This window comes from Anopheles stephensi, unplaced genomic scaffold, assembly GCF_013141755.1.
Source record: "Anopheles stephensi strain Indian unplaced genomic scaffold, UCI_ANSTEP_V1.0 ucontig27, whole genome shotgun sequence".
In the NCBI taxonomy this organism is placed as follows: domain Eukaryota; kingdom Metazoa; phylum Arthropoda; class Insecta; order Diptera; family Culicidae; genus Anopheles; species Anopheles stephensi.
Window position 1 is genome coordinate 22022 of NW_023405202.1, and position 17443 is coordinate 39464.

At 41.8% G+C, this 17443-nt stretch overlaps 1 protein-coding gene across 1 annotated transcript; it reads left to right on the forward strand.

The window, feature by feature from the left end:
- The first annotated feature begins 12329 nt into the window (after window positions 1-12329).
- On the forward strand, window positions 12330-13413 carry LOC118516308 (cuticle protein 38-like). The gene is made up of 2 exons (XM_036062125.1): window positions 12330-12427; window positions 12497-13413. Exons 1-2 carry the CDS (start codon window positions 12404-12406, stop codon window positions 13319-13321), a joined length of 849 nt encoding a protein of 282 aa, XP_035918018.1. The 5' UTR covers window positions 12330-12403; the 3' UTR covers window positions 13322-13413.
- The last annotated feature ends 4030 nt before the right edge of the window (window positions 13414-17443 follow it).

Sequence of the window (17443 nt, forward strand, 5' to 3'; positions counted from 1 at the left end):
AGGATACTACTATATGTTTGAATATTTTATTGAATAAACGATCTGAAGAAAGCTCACCCCAGCAACCCTTACCAACTCAGCATGTACTACGGACGCGCTGTGTGCTTTGTAAGGCGAATTAACACTTCCCGGAATTAATCTACCAAAGCGTAGATGCGGGTAGATTCGCCGCAGGTTCGCAGGAAAGGTGTTTGCATTTTCCGGCATCGTGGTAATGGGACGCCTTTTTTGGATTGTGTGTACAATTCCTGGGAAAACAGTTCCTTTCGAGGGACGGAGGTTTTGTGCTTTTTCTGGATGTGGGGTTTCTGTGTTTGTAATGTGATAATGTTAGATGTGTCAAAAATATGAGCGAAACAAATTCCTTTTCGTGGATTTCTAGCTTTTTTTTAAATTCAGTTACACTTACGTTACGGCTATGAAAACGTGACTCGTCAAAGATATGTTACAGTTTGCATAGTTTTAGGCGTAATAAAAATAGATTGGCACGCTCACTCGGTTGGAAAGGGGTTAGAAAATGGAAACAAAACACTAATTAACTGAGAATTTCAATTAAAAAGAAGCTTCTGGAGTTTTTAATCATTATCTTCTTTATTTTTTTTATTTACAAACAACTTATATTTACTGATTTTCGGTAAATGGTACGATGTGCTGGAGGCGCCTAGTACTTGATGTTTGATGCATTAAAAAGACTAAAATCTTTAAGTATGGTAAGTAACAAATTGTTAAAGGATCGCCTTCTATTTGTAAAAAGAATTTTATTTATTTATTAAATACGACGGTCCGATGCCGTATTGTCAATGTGAAAAGAATTTTCATAAATATATTTTAAATACATTTTATTTCAAATATTAAATAAAAGATGATAAAATGACAAAAATCGAAGCTGTCTGAATGCTTTATCAAAACATCGCTTCAAAATGACTCCCACTTGAATGCTATTGTCTGTTTATTTTCTGTAAGCTCTTCCTATGCAATTTATCCTAATAGCAGTGGCATCAAAGCTCATTACCCAAATGAGTAAACGAACGCAGTGCAGCTGCAGAAACACTCTACCCGATGCATTTCCATTCCACGGTGATAGTGAAAGGTACGTCCAAGTGCAGATAACAATGGGTCGGGTCCAACGAATTGGATCAAGGTCACGTTGGCCGAAGGGCTGGCAAATCGTGGCGCAACAACAGTCGCACTCGGCGTTCATGTGGCTGCTGTTGCAGCCCGATGCCTGGTGACATCGGCCACCATTGCACCGTGCACTGGCAGGCGCTGTTCGGGCACGGTAAGTGCCACAAGACCATCCTCGCTTCATTATGCTCATTTCCGAGGCTCACCGCAAGAGGTCGAAGGTCACGTGCGAGTGGACCATGCTTTTGGATGCCGTTGGATGCTGCGTTGGGTACGAAGAAAAATACGCGTCATTTCCGGAAATATTTCCACCAAACACACGCACGAACACATGGTACACGGTGACATTGAATTGTGTATGTGGTCTGGTGGGGACCATTTGTTGGGTAGATTGCACACTCATTTGTTTGCTTGATTGGCGCAGAATTCATGGTCAGGTGAAGCGTTTGATAAGAGATTTTTAGCAAGGTCGACCCGATTGCTAGTGAAAGTTTGCACCGTGGTCATCAGGAGATTAGACAAAAAAAAACCCAAAGCTTAGCAAGCAACATTACAGTGCGCGGTGTTGGTGGATGTAATTTGTTAAATTTAACATTGCCGACGGGGAGATTCAGCAGGGCAAAGGCCAATCTGTTCTCGTTACCGGTCGAGACACGGTAGACATTGTTTATCGTCCGGTGCTTTCACAGGCTAGGTCAATGCTGTCGTTATTGGAGCATGGAGCCGGGCCAGCGAAACGAGCACCATTACCTTGGAAGCAGACTGGACCAACTGGCGACCTGAGGGAAAAAAGAAGCTGGTAGGTAGGTATGAAGGTAGGTACGTAGGTAGTGCAAATGTTGTTATCCTTGAGCGACAGTGGGTAGATTACTGTTTGCTTACACCGGGGTGAGAAAAAAGGACAAACAAATACCAACCAATCCACAAATAGACACACAGGATTTCAGATTTTCATTTCCACCTCGCAGGTTAGTGGGTCAACATTTTCCGTGTGGGTAGGTCACCTGATACGGGCTGGGGGAGACGCTTTAGTGAATGGGGAAGAAGTTATCCAAAGATAGCAGATAGTACGAGGAGTTTCGTTTGATCCTTTTGTGATGTTTGTGATAAGAATCTATTAAGCGGCAGTCTGGAGGCGTTATTTAATTGAAAATGGGATGTTTGCATTTGAATGTTGTATATTTAGTACGCAACGCGCTTCGAATTGTTTACTTTGTTCTTGCTTAGCAGACACTGCGATAGATTTACGGTTTTGATGTGATTTATCTATTTGTTTAGTTATCTTTTCGGATTAAAAAGTATAATCACAAGCAAATCTGGGTTTCAAAAAATAAAACACGATTTTTAAAAGCGATTTAAAAACATTGCCTACTATCTGGACCGTCTTTGCTAATTACGCCTAAATGTATGCAACAATCATTCACACGTTGCAGTTAGTGTTGAGCTAATTATATCGATTATGATGTATAGAATTTTTTTCCAACTTCCTGATTGTTTAGACACACTCCTACAAAAGGGAAATTTTATTGCGATTGTGTAGATAGATTCTTACAAAGGGCAATTCTATAGCGAGGAAAAAATAATCAAACTTAGTTTAAGATGTTATCCAAGTATTTTAAGCATTTGCTTCACTTTTTTGATGAATAATGCCCATTATTGATGACAAGCTGAACGCTAAGATAGTGCATTTGCTTCATCTTCTTTGGCACTATACAACCTCGCGAGATCTTGCCCTGTCATTTCTAACTTTCTGTGGCTTGATTTCACCCGTAGCTGGATAGCCAGTGCTGTTTACGGAGTGGCGGTCCGTATGTCATTTGAACCCCGTTCCTGCCGAGTGAAGAGCGCCCTATTTATGAATTTGCTACCAATCTTTTTATACTCAAAACGCCTATAAGTGTGCAGCTTTAAATTCCATCGCTGTGGTGCAAACTAAGCCAAATAAACAGATATTTGCATACTTTCAGGCGTGCCGAAATAAATCGTGAAGAAATTAACTACAGAAAGAAAGCTTTATTTGTAAACCAAAAAGAAAAAAGGACGTACTATAATGTTTTTGAAACTAATTCTTTCGTTTTCTCACCCTTTGCGTCCGGAGCAGAACAAAAATGCCCATATTCACTAACATTTTCATTCCATCCGCTCAAATGTCCACTTCCGTGCACCCACGATCTTTTACTCTCCTCTTTCACCACAATCAGCCGAACGATTCTAACAAAAGCAACGCAACTATCGAACACAAGCAAAAACACCCGCGGTTCGATAAACGATCGCGTGGGCATTCACTTCCAATACTTCAAACAAATTTAGCATACCATTTAATGAAATCACACGAACGGGAAACGTCACGCTTTGCCCTCCTGCCAGCACCCAGATCCCCAGGGCCGGCACGTTAACCACCACAAGCTTTCGGTACGATGCGATTGCCTCGCGCTCCGGTTTTACTGCGGTCGTTCGTCTATTTGGCTGCGTGAGTCACGTGCCACGTGCAGCGTGAAAAATCATTTCACCACGCTCGGAGAAGCCCAACGCTCCCAACGGCCGGCACTATTTTTAAAGAAACTCGTGGAATGGATCAGAAACTCGCGTTTTGCCCTTTGTGCTCGCAAACGCATTGTGGCGCAAAGTGGTGGACACGTTTTTCGCGTTTCTGCAAAAAAGAAGAAGGACCTTTTTGAAAGGGAATGGAACGAGTTTGGTGAACCTTTTCATTCGAACAGGAGGCCAGCCTTGTACGGTTGCCGCCGACCACGATGGACCGACCGATTTGTGATGCTGGTGTGGTTTCGATTGGTTTGAATGGGTCGTTTGGGTTTTTCGGCCGTCATCGACTGATGAGTGAAAATTGATAAAACGATCGATTTTCTCGTACGGGTTTGTGCCGGATATTATGTCAGAATGGTGCGGCGTTATGGTGGTTGTAGGCAGTTTAGATAACGCTAGAACCCACATAGAAAATCTAGCTGCTGATAGGATTTTGTTGACAACCGGGCCCAGTTTGGTTTGGTGGTCGGGATGAAAGCTCAGTGGTTTTGTGGTTTTGCGAAACGGGTTTGCAACGATTAAAATCACAAACTGACCCGTAGGTTGTAAGGTTACGTCGTAGTAGAAAGTGCTTGGTAGAATAGGTGTCTATTTTGAGACAATGTGGCTCGTTTCGTAGAAGGTTACATTATTGCATCACAAAATGCGTTGCATCATGCGGTGTTGATGGTTAAACCATCGATCCGAGCGGATTAAACCTTGATATCATAGAGATGGGTTGCATCGGTGATAGTTGCATCAGAAAGATGTACGTGATGACTGGAATTATTTGACCTTAGCTTATGCAGTGCTATATTCCGATTTATCCGCTTGGATAAATCTAACTCCAGCAGCTATTAAAAGTATGCAATCACTCTCCAAAGGTGAGGTATACTTCGATTGGTATAATCACGAAGCTGTAAATAAATAGTAAATTGCATACTGTCAGGCGAACAAAAAGCATTCTCACTCTACTCAATTTCAATTTCCAAAATCCAAAAATAGTAGCACAAATCGCACAGTATTCGATCGGGCTCACCGGGAAAGTGTGTACCACTGCAGCAATCACATAGGCAATAATTGTTCACCTCGATCGATGCCGTCCGTACCGGTCACATGCTATCATTAAAAATCGCTCCAGAATCGGGTGTAGTCGAGGATGAAAAGCACACAAAAGGTGAGCAAAAGATGTTCCCTTTCCGGTTTCGAGGTCGGCGCTGTCGTCACTGCGGCAGCCAGCATGATCCGTTTCCGAGATACTTGCGATGTATCTCAATCACCATCAGGTGGTGGTTATTACGATGACGTCGTTGGATGCACTTGTTGTACGAGAAGGTTCGCTGCTGGTGCAGATGGCAATGTATGGCATACCCCGTATGGTACGCACTGGTTGCGTCAATTGCTGCGAAACTGGAACCGAAACAAGCCTCCAGGACTGCATCGAGAAGCATGTGAGGCGTCAATAGACCGAGAATGTTCTTATTTAATAACAGTGGCAATGATGTACAAGAACTTTGCGAGCAATATAATGTTTTAGCTTTCATGTTGTTAGGTATTAACATTTTACATTATTTTTCATAGTGCTGATTAAAAACTAAATTTAAATCTCGTAGTAAAAAGGGGTTATGCAAAAATATAATTCATGCTTATTATTTGAGTATTTTAAAAGACTGTTCAAGTGAATAACTTTGCAAAACAAATCAGGGTCATGCAACCATGGCATTTAATCAATCAATAAAGGTATGCAAGGAATACTTCCTTAAATTTCATTTAGTAATAAGCAAATTGTACGTAGCATTGATTATTCAGCCATGGGTAAAGGTAAAAGTCAAGTGAGTCCATTAAAGGTATGTTAACACTTCCCGAGGTTGCAGAGCCAAATAAGATGAAAAAATAAGCAAACCATGTCATCAGAACTGTTTGAAAGCTTTTTATAAGTCAATTTGCTCCATAAGCACAAGAGCTGGACTAACTAGCTCTTCTTGTTCTTCGGTGGCACTACAACCTCGAACGGTCTCGGTCTGCCATTTCTGGCTTTCTGTGACTTCATTTCATCCGCAGCAAGGTAGTCAGTCCAGCGTACGGGGTGGCGGTCTGGATGGGACTTGAATCCCGGTTCTGCGGTGTGAAGACCGACGCCTGCCTTTTAAGATTCTATTGTTTCTCCTGTATTGTTTGCTCATTTTTGCTTCCTTACTGACAGAACTTTGAAAACATTACAACATTTTCCAACAAAAATGAATATTAACATATTTATCAAAAACATTTTTTTGATTATTTTTATTATTTAAAATTATTTAAAACGAGTCTACCATGAGTAATTCAATGCAGGTAAATTTTTCATTTTAAATTAAACAACGCACATAGCAATACTAACTTTTTCACCACCGTTCCATGAATGAATTCCATTTAAAACAATCCCCAATTGTTTTTATTACCATGAGCTGTTACCGGCATCGACGACCCAGTGCGCATCGTCCGTTTATGGCCGAAACGGTAACGAAGCACGCCGTAGCAAACCAACCAAACCGACACTAAACGACACCTTGGCAACGGTGAGTTTACGAAAATGGTGGGAACGCGCTAGTACCAGGCGAGCAGGATACATCGCTGGCATCCGTTCGAGACACGACCTCACCCATCAATCCCTCCCTCCCCCTCCCACCTTTACATGTGTGTGCATGGAGTTCAACGGCAGCATAATGGCGGCCCGACACTACCATTGCGTCATCGTTGGCGTATGGCGCAAAAAGAACGCGAAATAATAAGACGCGCGTACCACATACGATGAGGGAGTCGAAAAAAAAAATACGGCTGGCTCTCTCGGTCTTGTTCCTCTGTCCGGGCATGCCCGGCATCGGTGTTGCCGTGTGCGCCTGTGTGCACTCGCACAGTGGAGGAGCGTGTTGCATCCCGGTGTGAGGGGACAACCTGCCGGCGTACCGAATGCGCCGTCGTCGTCGAACGCACTCGAGACACGAGTTTTGCCGGCATCGTTTCGGAATGCGCACGAGTTCCATCGCTACTAGGGTCGCAGCACCGAAGGATGACGTTTTCGGTCCAAATGGTGGTGGTGGTGGTGGTAGTGGGGAAGCCATTTTTAACAGAGGCTTGCCCATTGCCAATAGATGACCGGAGGGGAGACTAGCGGATCGGAACTACCAAAGGGGTCGCTTTTTGGCGCCAGTGTTCGCGCAGGGCCGCAACGGCGTGTGTCCTCGTTAGCGCCCGGGGTCAATAGCCCTTTCGGGTAGGGTTGCGTCTTTTGACATCCGAGCGATGACCTACTGCTGCTGCTGCTCCATTATGTCACCTGTTGCAGCTCATAGGGCGTCGAGATGTTAAGATGCAAGGCCGAATGCATCCTTAGGATATATGCAAATTTGTTGGAGCATGCAAGAGAAAAGAAGATAAAAGGAAAAGCTTGACGATAAGATACGTGGAAATAAGGTACTCCACAGAGCAAGTGTTTCTCCAACAGATACTGGGGATAGATCTTGTTTAAAAAAAATCTTCCCCGTATGCCTGTACCAGGAAGCACTTTATTTAGTCTCGCTCCTTTGCACCTGGTCTAAAAATAGTTTCCATCGAGCAAGACGGAACAGAACACTTCCCAACCCTCCGGAAGGACGGTAAACAGTTTTTCCTCGGCAAGGTCTTCTATCGGGGACTTTTTTAAAACGATACAATAAAGTCTCACTATCTAGGATGGAGAGCACTTAAAACAGACATACACACACACACCCTATCGGAGCAGCTTACAGTCCACCGGCAAGTTGTTTTTTAGCCTCAGCCCCGTTTTCAAAGTGATGGTAATAGGATACACAACAGAACGATAAACATGTGCAGTGGAAGCAGCAATTTGACCTATTCTGGGAACAGAGTGGCGAAGAAGGATGTGAATCCGTCCGTTCGTTCGTTCACTCGCTGCACAACAAACAAAACATTGTGTGGGGAAATCGATTAGAGCTTTGCTTGAATGGCGTTTATGGGATCGTCCCGGTAGCCGTCGTATGCAGCCGGTTCATAAATTTTAAAATAAATCCCGCTCATAACCTAAATCTATCTTTATGGGTGGTACAATGGGAACTGTGTGTATGCATCCGGTTGGGAAGCGTTCGCAAGGGATAGCTTTTATTGTACATTTTGCAGCTTATAGTCCCCTCTGTGTGCGGTATTGAGGAGCGTAGCAGGAAGAAGAGCTTATGATGGAACGGAGGGGATGCTACTATTTATTAAGCCTCAGTGCGAGTAGGCACAACACACCCATCTGGTACTAATGGGAATCAGATTAAGCCTCCGTACTGTGCACTTGCCTTTGTTATGTTTATTTGTGGGCGATGAATTTGTTCATTAGGGTTTCGCTAGAGCATGTAGGGAGAGACGGTCACATGGCGAGAAATAATTTACAAATCGCAAATTTTCAGAGGAAACCTGCTGGGAATTAGAATTATTTATTCTGCCTTTTGTGATGCTAATTAAAAGCACAAATAAGGAATGATTTATTACCATCCAAGTTGCCAAGGAACGGTTTGCAATTGTTTGAGCGCCTAAAGGTATGCAATTAGATGTTTTCCTTTTTGCAACACTTGATCATTCGTTTGCATGGTTGTGCCACTGCTGGTCGAAGGCTACAGTGACAAAGAGTGATAAAAGTGGTAATTATGAACATTCCGAAATACACTAAATATATCATACATCAATGGACAATAAGGTAAGATTTAGCACTCTCACTTTAAGCGCTCGCTAGTGCAACGCGTCGCACGGCTGTATGTGCTAATGTTTCTTTGCTCTTTGCGCCTTCAATTCCTCGACAGACTTATTCAACTTTTTCCTCTCCGTGGCGGATTTCCGCGGTCACCTCCACCCAGTCTTCATCCTTCTACCGGACTTACCCTTATCATTTAGCTTTATATTAGTGATAGGTAAGTATTAAAGAAATAAGGGTACCGTCAACTAGAAAATTGTAATAAATACTAAAAATATTAAAATATCAAGACCACTCAATTCTATAAAAGATTTAAAATAAAGTAACGATGCCTATGTTATAATTGACAAAAAAATTACAACTCCATTAATTGGTTTTGATGAAACTGAATTTAAGTTGCTGGTAAAACAATCCCAACGATCGATTAGCCAGAACAATTGTTCAAAGTCTCATGTTGCCATTCTAATGAAAATGTGGTCAAAATTTGGACATAAGGTTACGAGATTAAACCTTCATTCAAATTTAAAATTTAATCAAAGTGCCAAATTTAGGCACAAGAAGTTCTTTTTTCAATAAGAACGGCTTGATCGTATTGCTAGTAATTTGTTTTTGATGTATCAACAATGAAGAAAAATGATCCCTTTCCGTTTCAGAAAATGTTGACTACGTTTCCAATTAACTCCTACAACCACTTTTCTATTGTTTGACCTTTGCATTAAACTGCAATTACCTATGACACCACGCTGGGTAACAAAGTTGCCAACGGCACAAACGGAACCAACGTTCAACTGAACCGTATCGCATACGAACGCATTTTTGCGATAAGCTCACGTGAATCGAACACCGTACAATATGCCGCTGTGCGGACGGCCTTCACATGGACCTCGTCTCGAACGACGTCCAAGCTCAGGCTATCCTCTGCATGACGTGAAAGCCTTCGCGTAAGTGCAACTGTAGCCACCACCACCCCACAACCGTCCGGATCATCCACGGACACAAGCGACGGACACACAGATTTGCACCGAAAATGGACACATCCGAGCGTGAGTGCACGTGAAGCGGGCTCGCTTCGAAAGGTCACACGTTCGATCGGAACATATCGGGCGGGAAATTTGAACAGGAAGAAGAGAAAATGGAGGTGACGAATGGCTGTCCTTCTCTCGCCTTTGCTAGTTGCACTTCCGGTCCGAGTGTCGCGTCGGTTCAGGGTGGGCAAACTCGCAAAGCTCACCTTTGAACTTTATGAGCCATTTTATGAGGGAGGTGGAACAAAATGGAACCGATGGGGAAGGCTAGGAACATAAAGTTCATCTCGATCCCAAAGGATGGGAATGGAAGAGGATTGGAGGATGGCAGAAGTATTGCTGAAAGGTTTTGTTCGATTGAACGCAAAAACAATCTTCGCAGCAATAAGGAGATGAAGCTTTTTATAAACGATTGTGGACTTCAAACGATTCTATCGAGCAAAGCAATCGAAAAGGCCGAAGAACCGTGCGGTTTTGATCACTTTTAAACTTTGCACTGTAGGTAGAAAAATAGAACAGAGCTATTCTATTTTGAAAATACGACAAACTGTAGTTAACGATTCAATGTGTGAAAATAAAAATTAGAAAACCCAAAATTGGTTTCACCAAAACTAAAAATACGTAATCGATAGAAAAGCCAAAAAAAAAACAAAACAGAACAACAAGAGAAGAGATCCAAACACGCAAGCACATGAAATCAACAGAAGAAGCTGGATCAAGAGTGGATGAAACTGTTTCCCCGGTGCCGGGCTGGGTTTTCACCAACGCACTAGTAATGACGGCATCGAATGGCGTCAAAAAGATTAAGCAAAAGTTTCCTCATTATGTCGCCGCTGAAATAGTGTGATTACAAGTTTTTGAGATCGATATTTTATAGCTACGGAAGGGAAAAATAAGGAGAGATATTTCCCATGCGTTTAGAGCAGATTAGGTTGATAATTTACTAGAATAGCAGGAAGGAAGGATTTTTGTTTAAATTCTTAACTGTAGGAAAGATTTTACTAAAACCAAGTAAAGAAACGGTAAAAAAATGAAACAAAATATAATGATAAGACTTTGTTTCTAATTAAGCGCCATTCAAGCAATCTGTCCATCCGCCCGGTCAAAGTTTCAAACACGTCCACGCGCCTTCTGCGCACAGCAAACATTGGCCGGTGGAAAGGATGTGTGCTGTTTATCGTTCTCCTATAAATAGGCTAATTTCGTGATGCTTCGGTACGGGGCGTCTGTTTCGTGTTAGTTCTGCGCTGTCTTCTTCCACATAGGTGCACTATTTTTAGCCCTATCCTATTCACAGTCAAACAGAAACAAGCACACACACACACGCATACGTGCAAAAAGTTTCGGGCTAACTCATTTTAGTCTTTACCGATCATGGACAAATCTTTTAATAGTGTCCAAGAACCAACACACGGCCACATGACGCTCATGTCACCATCAATAAAGCTAATGACGGGCGCACAAGGGAGTGTAATTAAGCTGGTACAAAAACAGCTTCGTTTTCCGTGGAAAGGTGAAAAAGCTTTCCAGAAAAGGCCATTAAAAAAAGGTTGAAGTTTAAACAAGGTTTAATTAGAAATTTTGGAAAAAGTGAAACAAGATTTACAGCTATCTTATGCTTTCTCAAATCCACATCTATAATTAAAAACAGTCAAGTATCAGAATATTGAAGGAGTTAATTTAAAGACATTATTGTAGTAAATTGTTTTATATTTGCTAGCTAAAATTTGCCGGTATATTACAACTAAGCACACTTTAACGAACTAAAATTTCATTAATTTAGCTCTCCATCAAAACTTATTTAATATTTAACTCAACTTCCCCATAACCAAAGCAGTGAAGTGGGTTATTGGAGTTGAAATATTCACAACCACCACAAAACCATTACAGGCATTCGAATTTTCCGAAAGTAAGCAAGCAATCCCGCACCAATCTCACTACCACCGGTGAGATTTCCGGTTAGGGACTTCCCACCGGTTCACCTGTAAGCAGGCACGATTAGTTCCGTTGCCGAGATTGACTTCACGCAAAGCATGTATATGATGCGGGACTCCCGTTCCTCCCAAAACCACACGAACCACCCGTTATGAGTTCAGCGTTTCGCTTACCAAACGAATGCAGGTCCTTTTTGTTTTGGTTTTCCCTTCGACGAGAATGAGATTTAGATTCATCTATCCAGGAAGCCGTGCAAGCGTTGCCGCGTTGGCAGCATCGCACAAAAAGGCAAGACGTGCAAGCCGCGAAAAAGTTTCCAACAAGAAAATTAATTTTTCACCAAACACAAAACACCATCCCCGGATCGGATTTCGTTCCATGAACGGAGTAGGTTTATCCAAGCGCGCGTGTGTGTGTGTAGGGTTGTGCGAAAAATTGCTTTGAAAATATCACGGTGCACGGTGAGTGAATGATGAAAAACAGAAACCAAAAACCCCTACAGCAAAGTCGAAAGAAAAGGAAATGGGAAGCCTTTTTTTTCGGGTTTGTTCGTACGTCAGGTCTCTTTGATTGGTTTTAATGCTGTTTTCTTGCTTCTCTTTTCTCACTTCTCTCAACCACCTTTCAAACGTGCACTCACTGCACAGGAGAAGCATTCTGCATAATTCATGTTACCATCGTAACGGCAAAGGTGAGCCAAAAGCTCGTTGCTCTTTTTTTTTCATTTGTTTTTTGATGCTTTACATCACCCTGTCAATGGTAGCAGTCCATGACGATAATGAAACAATTTAAATTCAAATTTAAAGCTCCTAATGTTACGTTGGATTTTGGATGGGCAACGACACAAAAAAAATAAAACCGCACCAAGCTGCAGTGTGTGCATTGTGAATAATTCGATTGTACTTTACCTGCACGCTGGCCTCCGACAGGGTGTTACCAACAAAAGACGAAACCTAACAAAAAATCACCCACTTTGGGTAGGGATATCGCTTATACGAAGTCGTGTTTCGATTATAAAAGTCACACCTATTCGCCGAAAAGTGCATCAGTTGTGTGGCGTACGTCTTCATCTAATCCTCCAAACACCATGGCCGTATCGTTCGTTCGTTCGGTAGGTAGTCTAGTTACTCCTGACGAGACGGGTCCTTTTCTAAACCTTTTCCCTGCTAAAATTCCATAGCTTTTCCTGTTGACGGTGGCGACCACGTTGTCCACCGTTACGGAGGCAGGACTAGCGTCAACCTATCTAGCGGCACCAGTAGCAGTCCCGGTAGCTGCGGCCTACACCGTCCCGGCCCAAGGTGTTCTAAGAACAGCCTACAGTCAGGTCGTTGGACGTAGCTATGCACCTTCGTTCGTTCCGGTGGCATCATCGCTCGCCTACGCAGCAGCTCCCGTGGCTGCTCCTGTTGTAAAAGCCGTCCCAACGGTGTATGCTGCCCCTCCTCAGCTTGTTGCCGGTCCCGTGTTGAAGACGGTTCGTCCTTATGCTGTTGAAACTCCTCTAGCCTATGCTGCACCAGCCGTTGCTGCCGTTGCTCCAGCTGTCCGAGCTGCTGCAGTTCCTGCACCATTCTTCACTCCATCAGTGGTGTCCACTCGGCTTGCTCCACTACCAGCCGTTGGTGTAGCTCCAGCACTTTCACCAGCCCTTGCTTCAGCTCCAGCCCCATCACTTCCAGGAGTCATTGATGCTCGCAGTGCTATGCCAGCTCCAGCTGCCGCACCAGCCCCGCTACAACGGTCCTTTGTAACGGCGTTTGGATCTCAGGCCGGAATTCGGCTCGTTGCCGGTGGGTCAGCTTTTGAAGGTGCGCCCACAAATGTTGAGATTGCACGTGCTGCTCCCGGTGGACAGGAGGAGGCAGTTCAGCAAGGACGCTCGGCCAATCCCGCTGCTGCTGCTCAAGCTCCTGCAGCACCCGAGAACTTTGGTGTGCAGCAGCAAACACCTTTCAACGAGTATGGATTGCCGGTGGCGGCTGGTGCACGGGTGAACCCTTGAAGTCATAGCCGAATCTATTTAGCTCTGAAAATTGACACAAAAATAGCTGAAATAACTAGAATAAATTGAATGCATTTAGTTTCAAACATTAATTGCGCGTGTTATGCCACTTTTTGAGTTTGCCGCTAGATGTCACCAGTTTTACGAGAGCTGAGATGCTGGGTTGATAGTAAGATGACATTTGATTTGGCCAAAATTTGATTCTGTTAGTAGCTGTCAGACTGGACTTTATTTAAACCCTGTCAAATTTATAACTTCAAAATACGTAATCCAATGTCGACGCAACATTCAGATGAAAGTGAAATCAATTTTTGTTGCGTTTTTTTATTTGAATATGCTTTTTGAAAAATTTCTTATGGTTATGGCTGTATGGCTAAAAAATCTTATGGTTATTAGAGCTTCATACCCCGAGTCTTAGTGATTTGGATTTGTGATAATTTAACTGGCAATAAGAGAAGCAATAAAAAAGGTTCAAGTTTGAATAAAGCAGTCTTAGATAAAGAAAGTATCATCAAAAACAATTTTAATACAACAAAACTCAATTTTTGAATAATTATTAAACTTTCCCATAAAAAAAAGATAATTTCAAACATCTTTACATCGTAGTATGATAAGTACGATTACAATTAGTATAATAAGTGTTCATGCTTGTATTATTTCAAATTTTAGCTACACAAAACTCCTTTTACCAGTGAAAAAACTCCTCAACATTTTTGAAAAATAAATAACTTTTGGATGGAAAATAAACGAAAAGGAAAAGATATAGTATCCCTATACATACATAGAAACTAGATTTTGAATATAAATTTATGACTTAAATGCTTGTAGTAAGGTGGTTCTTTATAGATAAAAGCTTTGTTAAATAACGCATAATTACCTTCCAAGTACTTTTATCACTAAATTCCCTTATGTGAATCCTTCGAAGCAACAATCAAAACCCATGTGAGCCCTTAATCGTACGATATTTCTACACCTGAAATATATGGTTAAATATAGCACTGCTTCACATTACAAGGAACGCTCCTGTTCTTGAGCTCTCGTAAACCACTTTATCCATGTTGTACAATTTATCAAAAGCCCCAACTGTTGAGTGGTAATCTACCACCGCGAATCATGGTAGTACTCACGAAAAAAAAGCAAAAAAGTTTGTGTTGAACGTAAGCGAAAAGTTTGAAGTGTAGTGGTTTTATTCCCCAGAATTTAAGGCACATCCATCGGTGCCTTACCTTTATCCCGGTTTATGTTGCCACCTACGAGCATCCGTGAACGGTACAGGTACGGTGTAAGCTAAATATTTTACTCACATTTTCCATGAAATTGAGCAATCTAAAAATAACGCTCCAAAAACATTCTTACCGTACCGTCTGCCATCCCGTTTGAAACATGTCACCAGAGAGAATGGTTTAATTTAAGAAGTGAAGCTTTCGTCTACATGGCGCTTTGACAAATTAGCCGTGTAGCGTAAATCCGAAAATAACCTGCAGTGAAAATCAAAGAAATGCAGATAAAATGGTTTATCGTACAATTTAATTTAGAATCTGCTAAACTCATTTTATTTTGTCTCCCAGAAGCCTAAAGTAAAAACCTTAAAAATTGTTCATCCCTTCGGTGCATTGACCCAATCCTCGGCATATTGCACTCCGAGTGCATGAATGTGCAATGAGATGGGCAGAAAAATGTGCCATGCATGCGTCAACTTTTCCATTCCTCGACCACCCGGGACCAGACGGGCGTAGTGAGCGAACTATGACGCAATATCACGAAATCTAGGCCAACCGACGAAACCGCTAGCTTATCGATAAGCTCGGTAGAGTTACGCCAACTGTAACGTACTTCACTGCCCCCGAGAGATTCGTCAGAAGCGATTCGTAGTAGCGAATAGCTGGTCATACACACTCGCTTTGCTTTATTAGTTTATAATCGACGATAAACACATTAAAATGAAGACACCTCTTTCGCACCGATACCGAATTCTGTAATGCATGAGCAAGCATACGCATAATCAAGTGCGGTGTGTGTCTAAAACCACACCACCAGCTGCCCGTTCGTTTGCGTGTACCGTTCGTAAGAATTAGCATTCCACGCGTGTCACCCTGATCCGGAGCAAGGTGAACCGGGAGCAATGCTTTACCTTTCCTGCTGTTTGCTGCACGCATTATAAACATTTCAACCTCGGTGTTTTTGGTGCAAGTGAACGAAATTGTACAACACATACATATCCTCGACCTAATCCCCGGGCGTGATGAAGGTACATATATGACCGGTTGGCATCACTAACGCTCCTGTAGATGGGTTTTTGAACGTGATGTGACGAATATTGTTTGAACAGCAGCGCAATCGAATATCCAGTTCATTTTTTGTGACCAAGGCCATGACCTTTCGTAACAGTGCTTTGATCTCCTTTTGAGCAGAAATGTTTTATTGGATTTAGTGGGAAAAAATCGGGTTAAATTGAGTCGGTTGGCCGAGTGTTGAGCTTTTTTTTCGAGTCGTCTCTTAATATCTATGATGCTGGTGAGTACCATCATCGGCTAATTAATTTGCGATAAAACGATCTAATAAATTGGTCGCTAGAGGGCGCACAACTTTGTCCTCCTCACGTTTAAGGAAAACTGTGAGTAATCCATTGTTCTGCACTCAACATCAACTGCTCGAAACACCTCTTTAGAAAAGATACGTTACGCTTGGTAGAAACTATTTTGGTGTCATAACAAAATCAGCCAATTAAAGATTTGAATAATCAATGTTCGAGCCCCTTTTCGGCTCTGATGAAGATGAGGTAGACAATAGGAAGGTGGAATTGGTCTCTCTCACAATCCTTGACACATTTCAAGTCAGATCTTTCCACGCATTTCTGTTTCCAGGAAAGTGTTGTTGCTCAGTTGAAGTTGTTGGTTTTGACCCACATCTTGAGAAAGTACGATAGAGACCTGTAAATTGGTCACGATTTAACTGAGGTCCAGTTCGAATATTGCAAGCTCGTATTTGTAGCCCTTGTTATGTCAGCCATTATTTAAACCTTTTTTTAAAACACAGTGAAACCTTGTAAAGATAAAAGCCATTCGAGATTATTGCTCTAGATTCAATGCTTGAAGACTTATCAGCAACGATGGTATGCGACTTTAAGCATTAATTTAATAAATGTTTGTTGTATTATTTGGATGATAAGCTCTTGCATTTTAGGAGTATGAGAAACATGTGCAGCTTATTGTTTGTAAAATTTCCGTTTTTACCAAAAAAGAAGAAATTTATACTATGAGATATTGCTCCAATGTGCATCTTTCAGAAACTTCTTACTTTTTACTAAATGCACCTTGAAAAGATGTTACCTTAATTGGGTAGGTTTTTAATAAGTTTTTTATGTTTTATTAATGATAATTAGTTTTTACCTATCTCAAATATTCGACAGTAAAAGGTGGAAAATATTTGCGATGATAAATTAGTGCGTTTTGGTGATTGATTTCTAAAGTTAGAATGCCCTTTCAATAATCTTTTAAATTTTCACGCTGCTGTAGCGATCCGTAATCTATATATTAATTTACAAAATATTTAAAAATAATGTTAAAAAATGACTTAGGTCATCTGCGTTTAAATTATCTGACTTCCGTTAGGTTGGTGGCACAGCTACGTTGTTCCAATTTTGTTCAAGATTTTGTCAAAATTAAAAACTCTTAAACAAATTTTTTTGTTCGGAAAACCATGTGAAAAAATTATAAAAAAGGGAGATGTGACCTCAGTTTATAAATAAAAAAATTGTAAGGTTTTCTAAGATTAATCCTCATTTTTTCACATCGCATAAAATAAGAAAAAATGCAAATCCTACAACCTGTTTCGAAGAATGTTTAGCAAATATTCGAATCTTTCGGTAATCCTTTTTCGCTGAAAGCTTTTCCTATGAGCTTTTCTTTTCTTACACGCCACCAGGCGTCTCCATCAAGAAAGCTCATCGTTTGCAAAACTTTCCCGCTTTCGAACCAAAAGTCCCATTTGAAATAAAACGACTAGTTGACTCACTCTAGCAACCGACTTCACCTATGCATCTCACCAAGCACACGTACCCAGCGGTAGAACGTTCTGCGCGCTCCGGTAAAGCGCAAAAACCGGCGGCATCCAAAAGCGGCA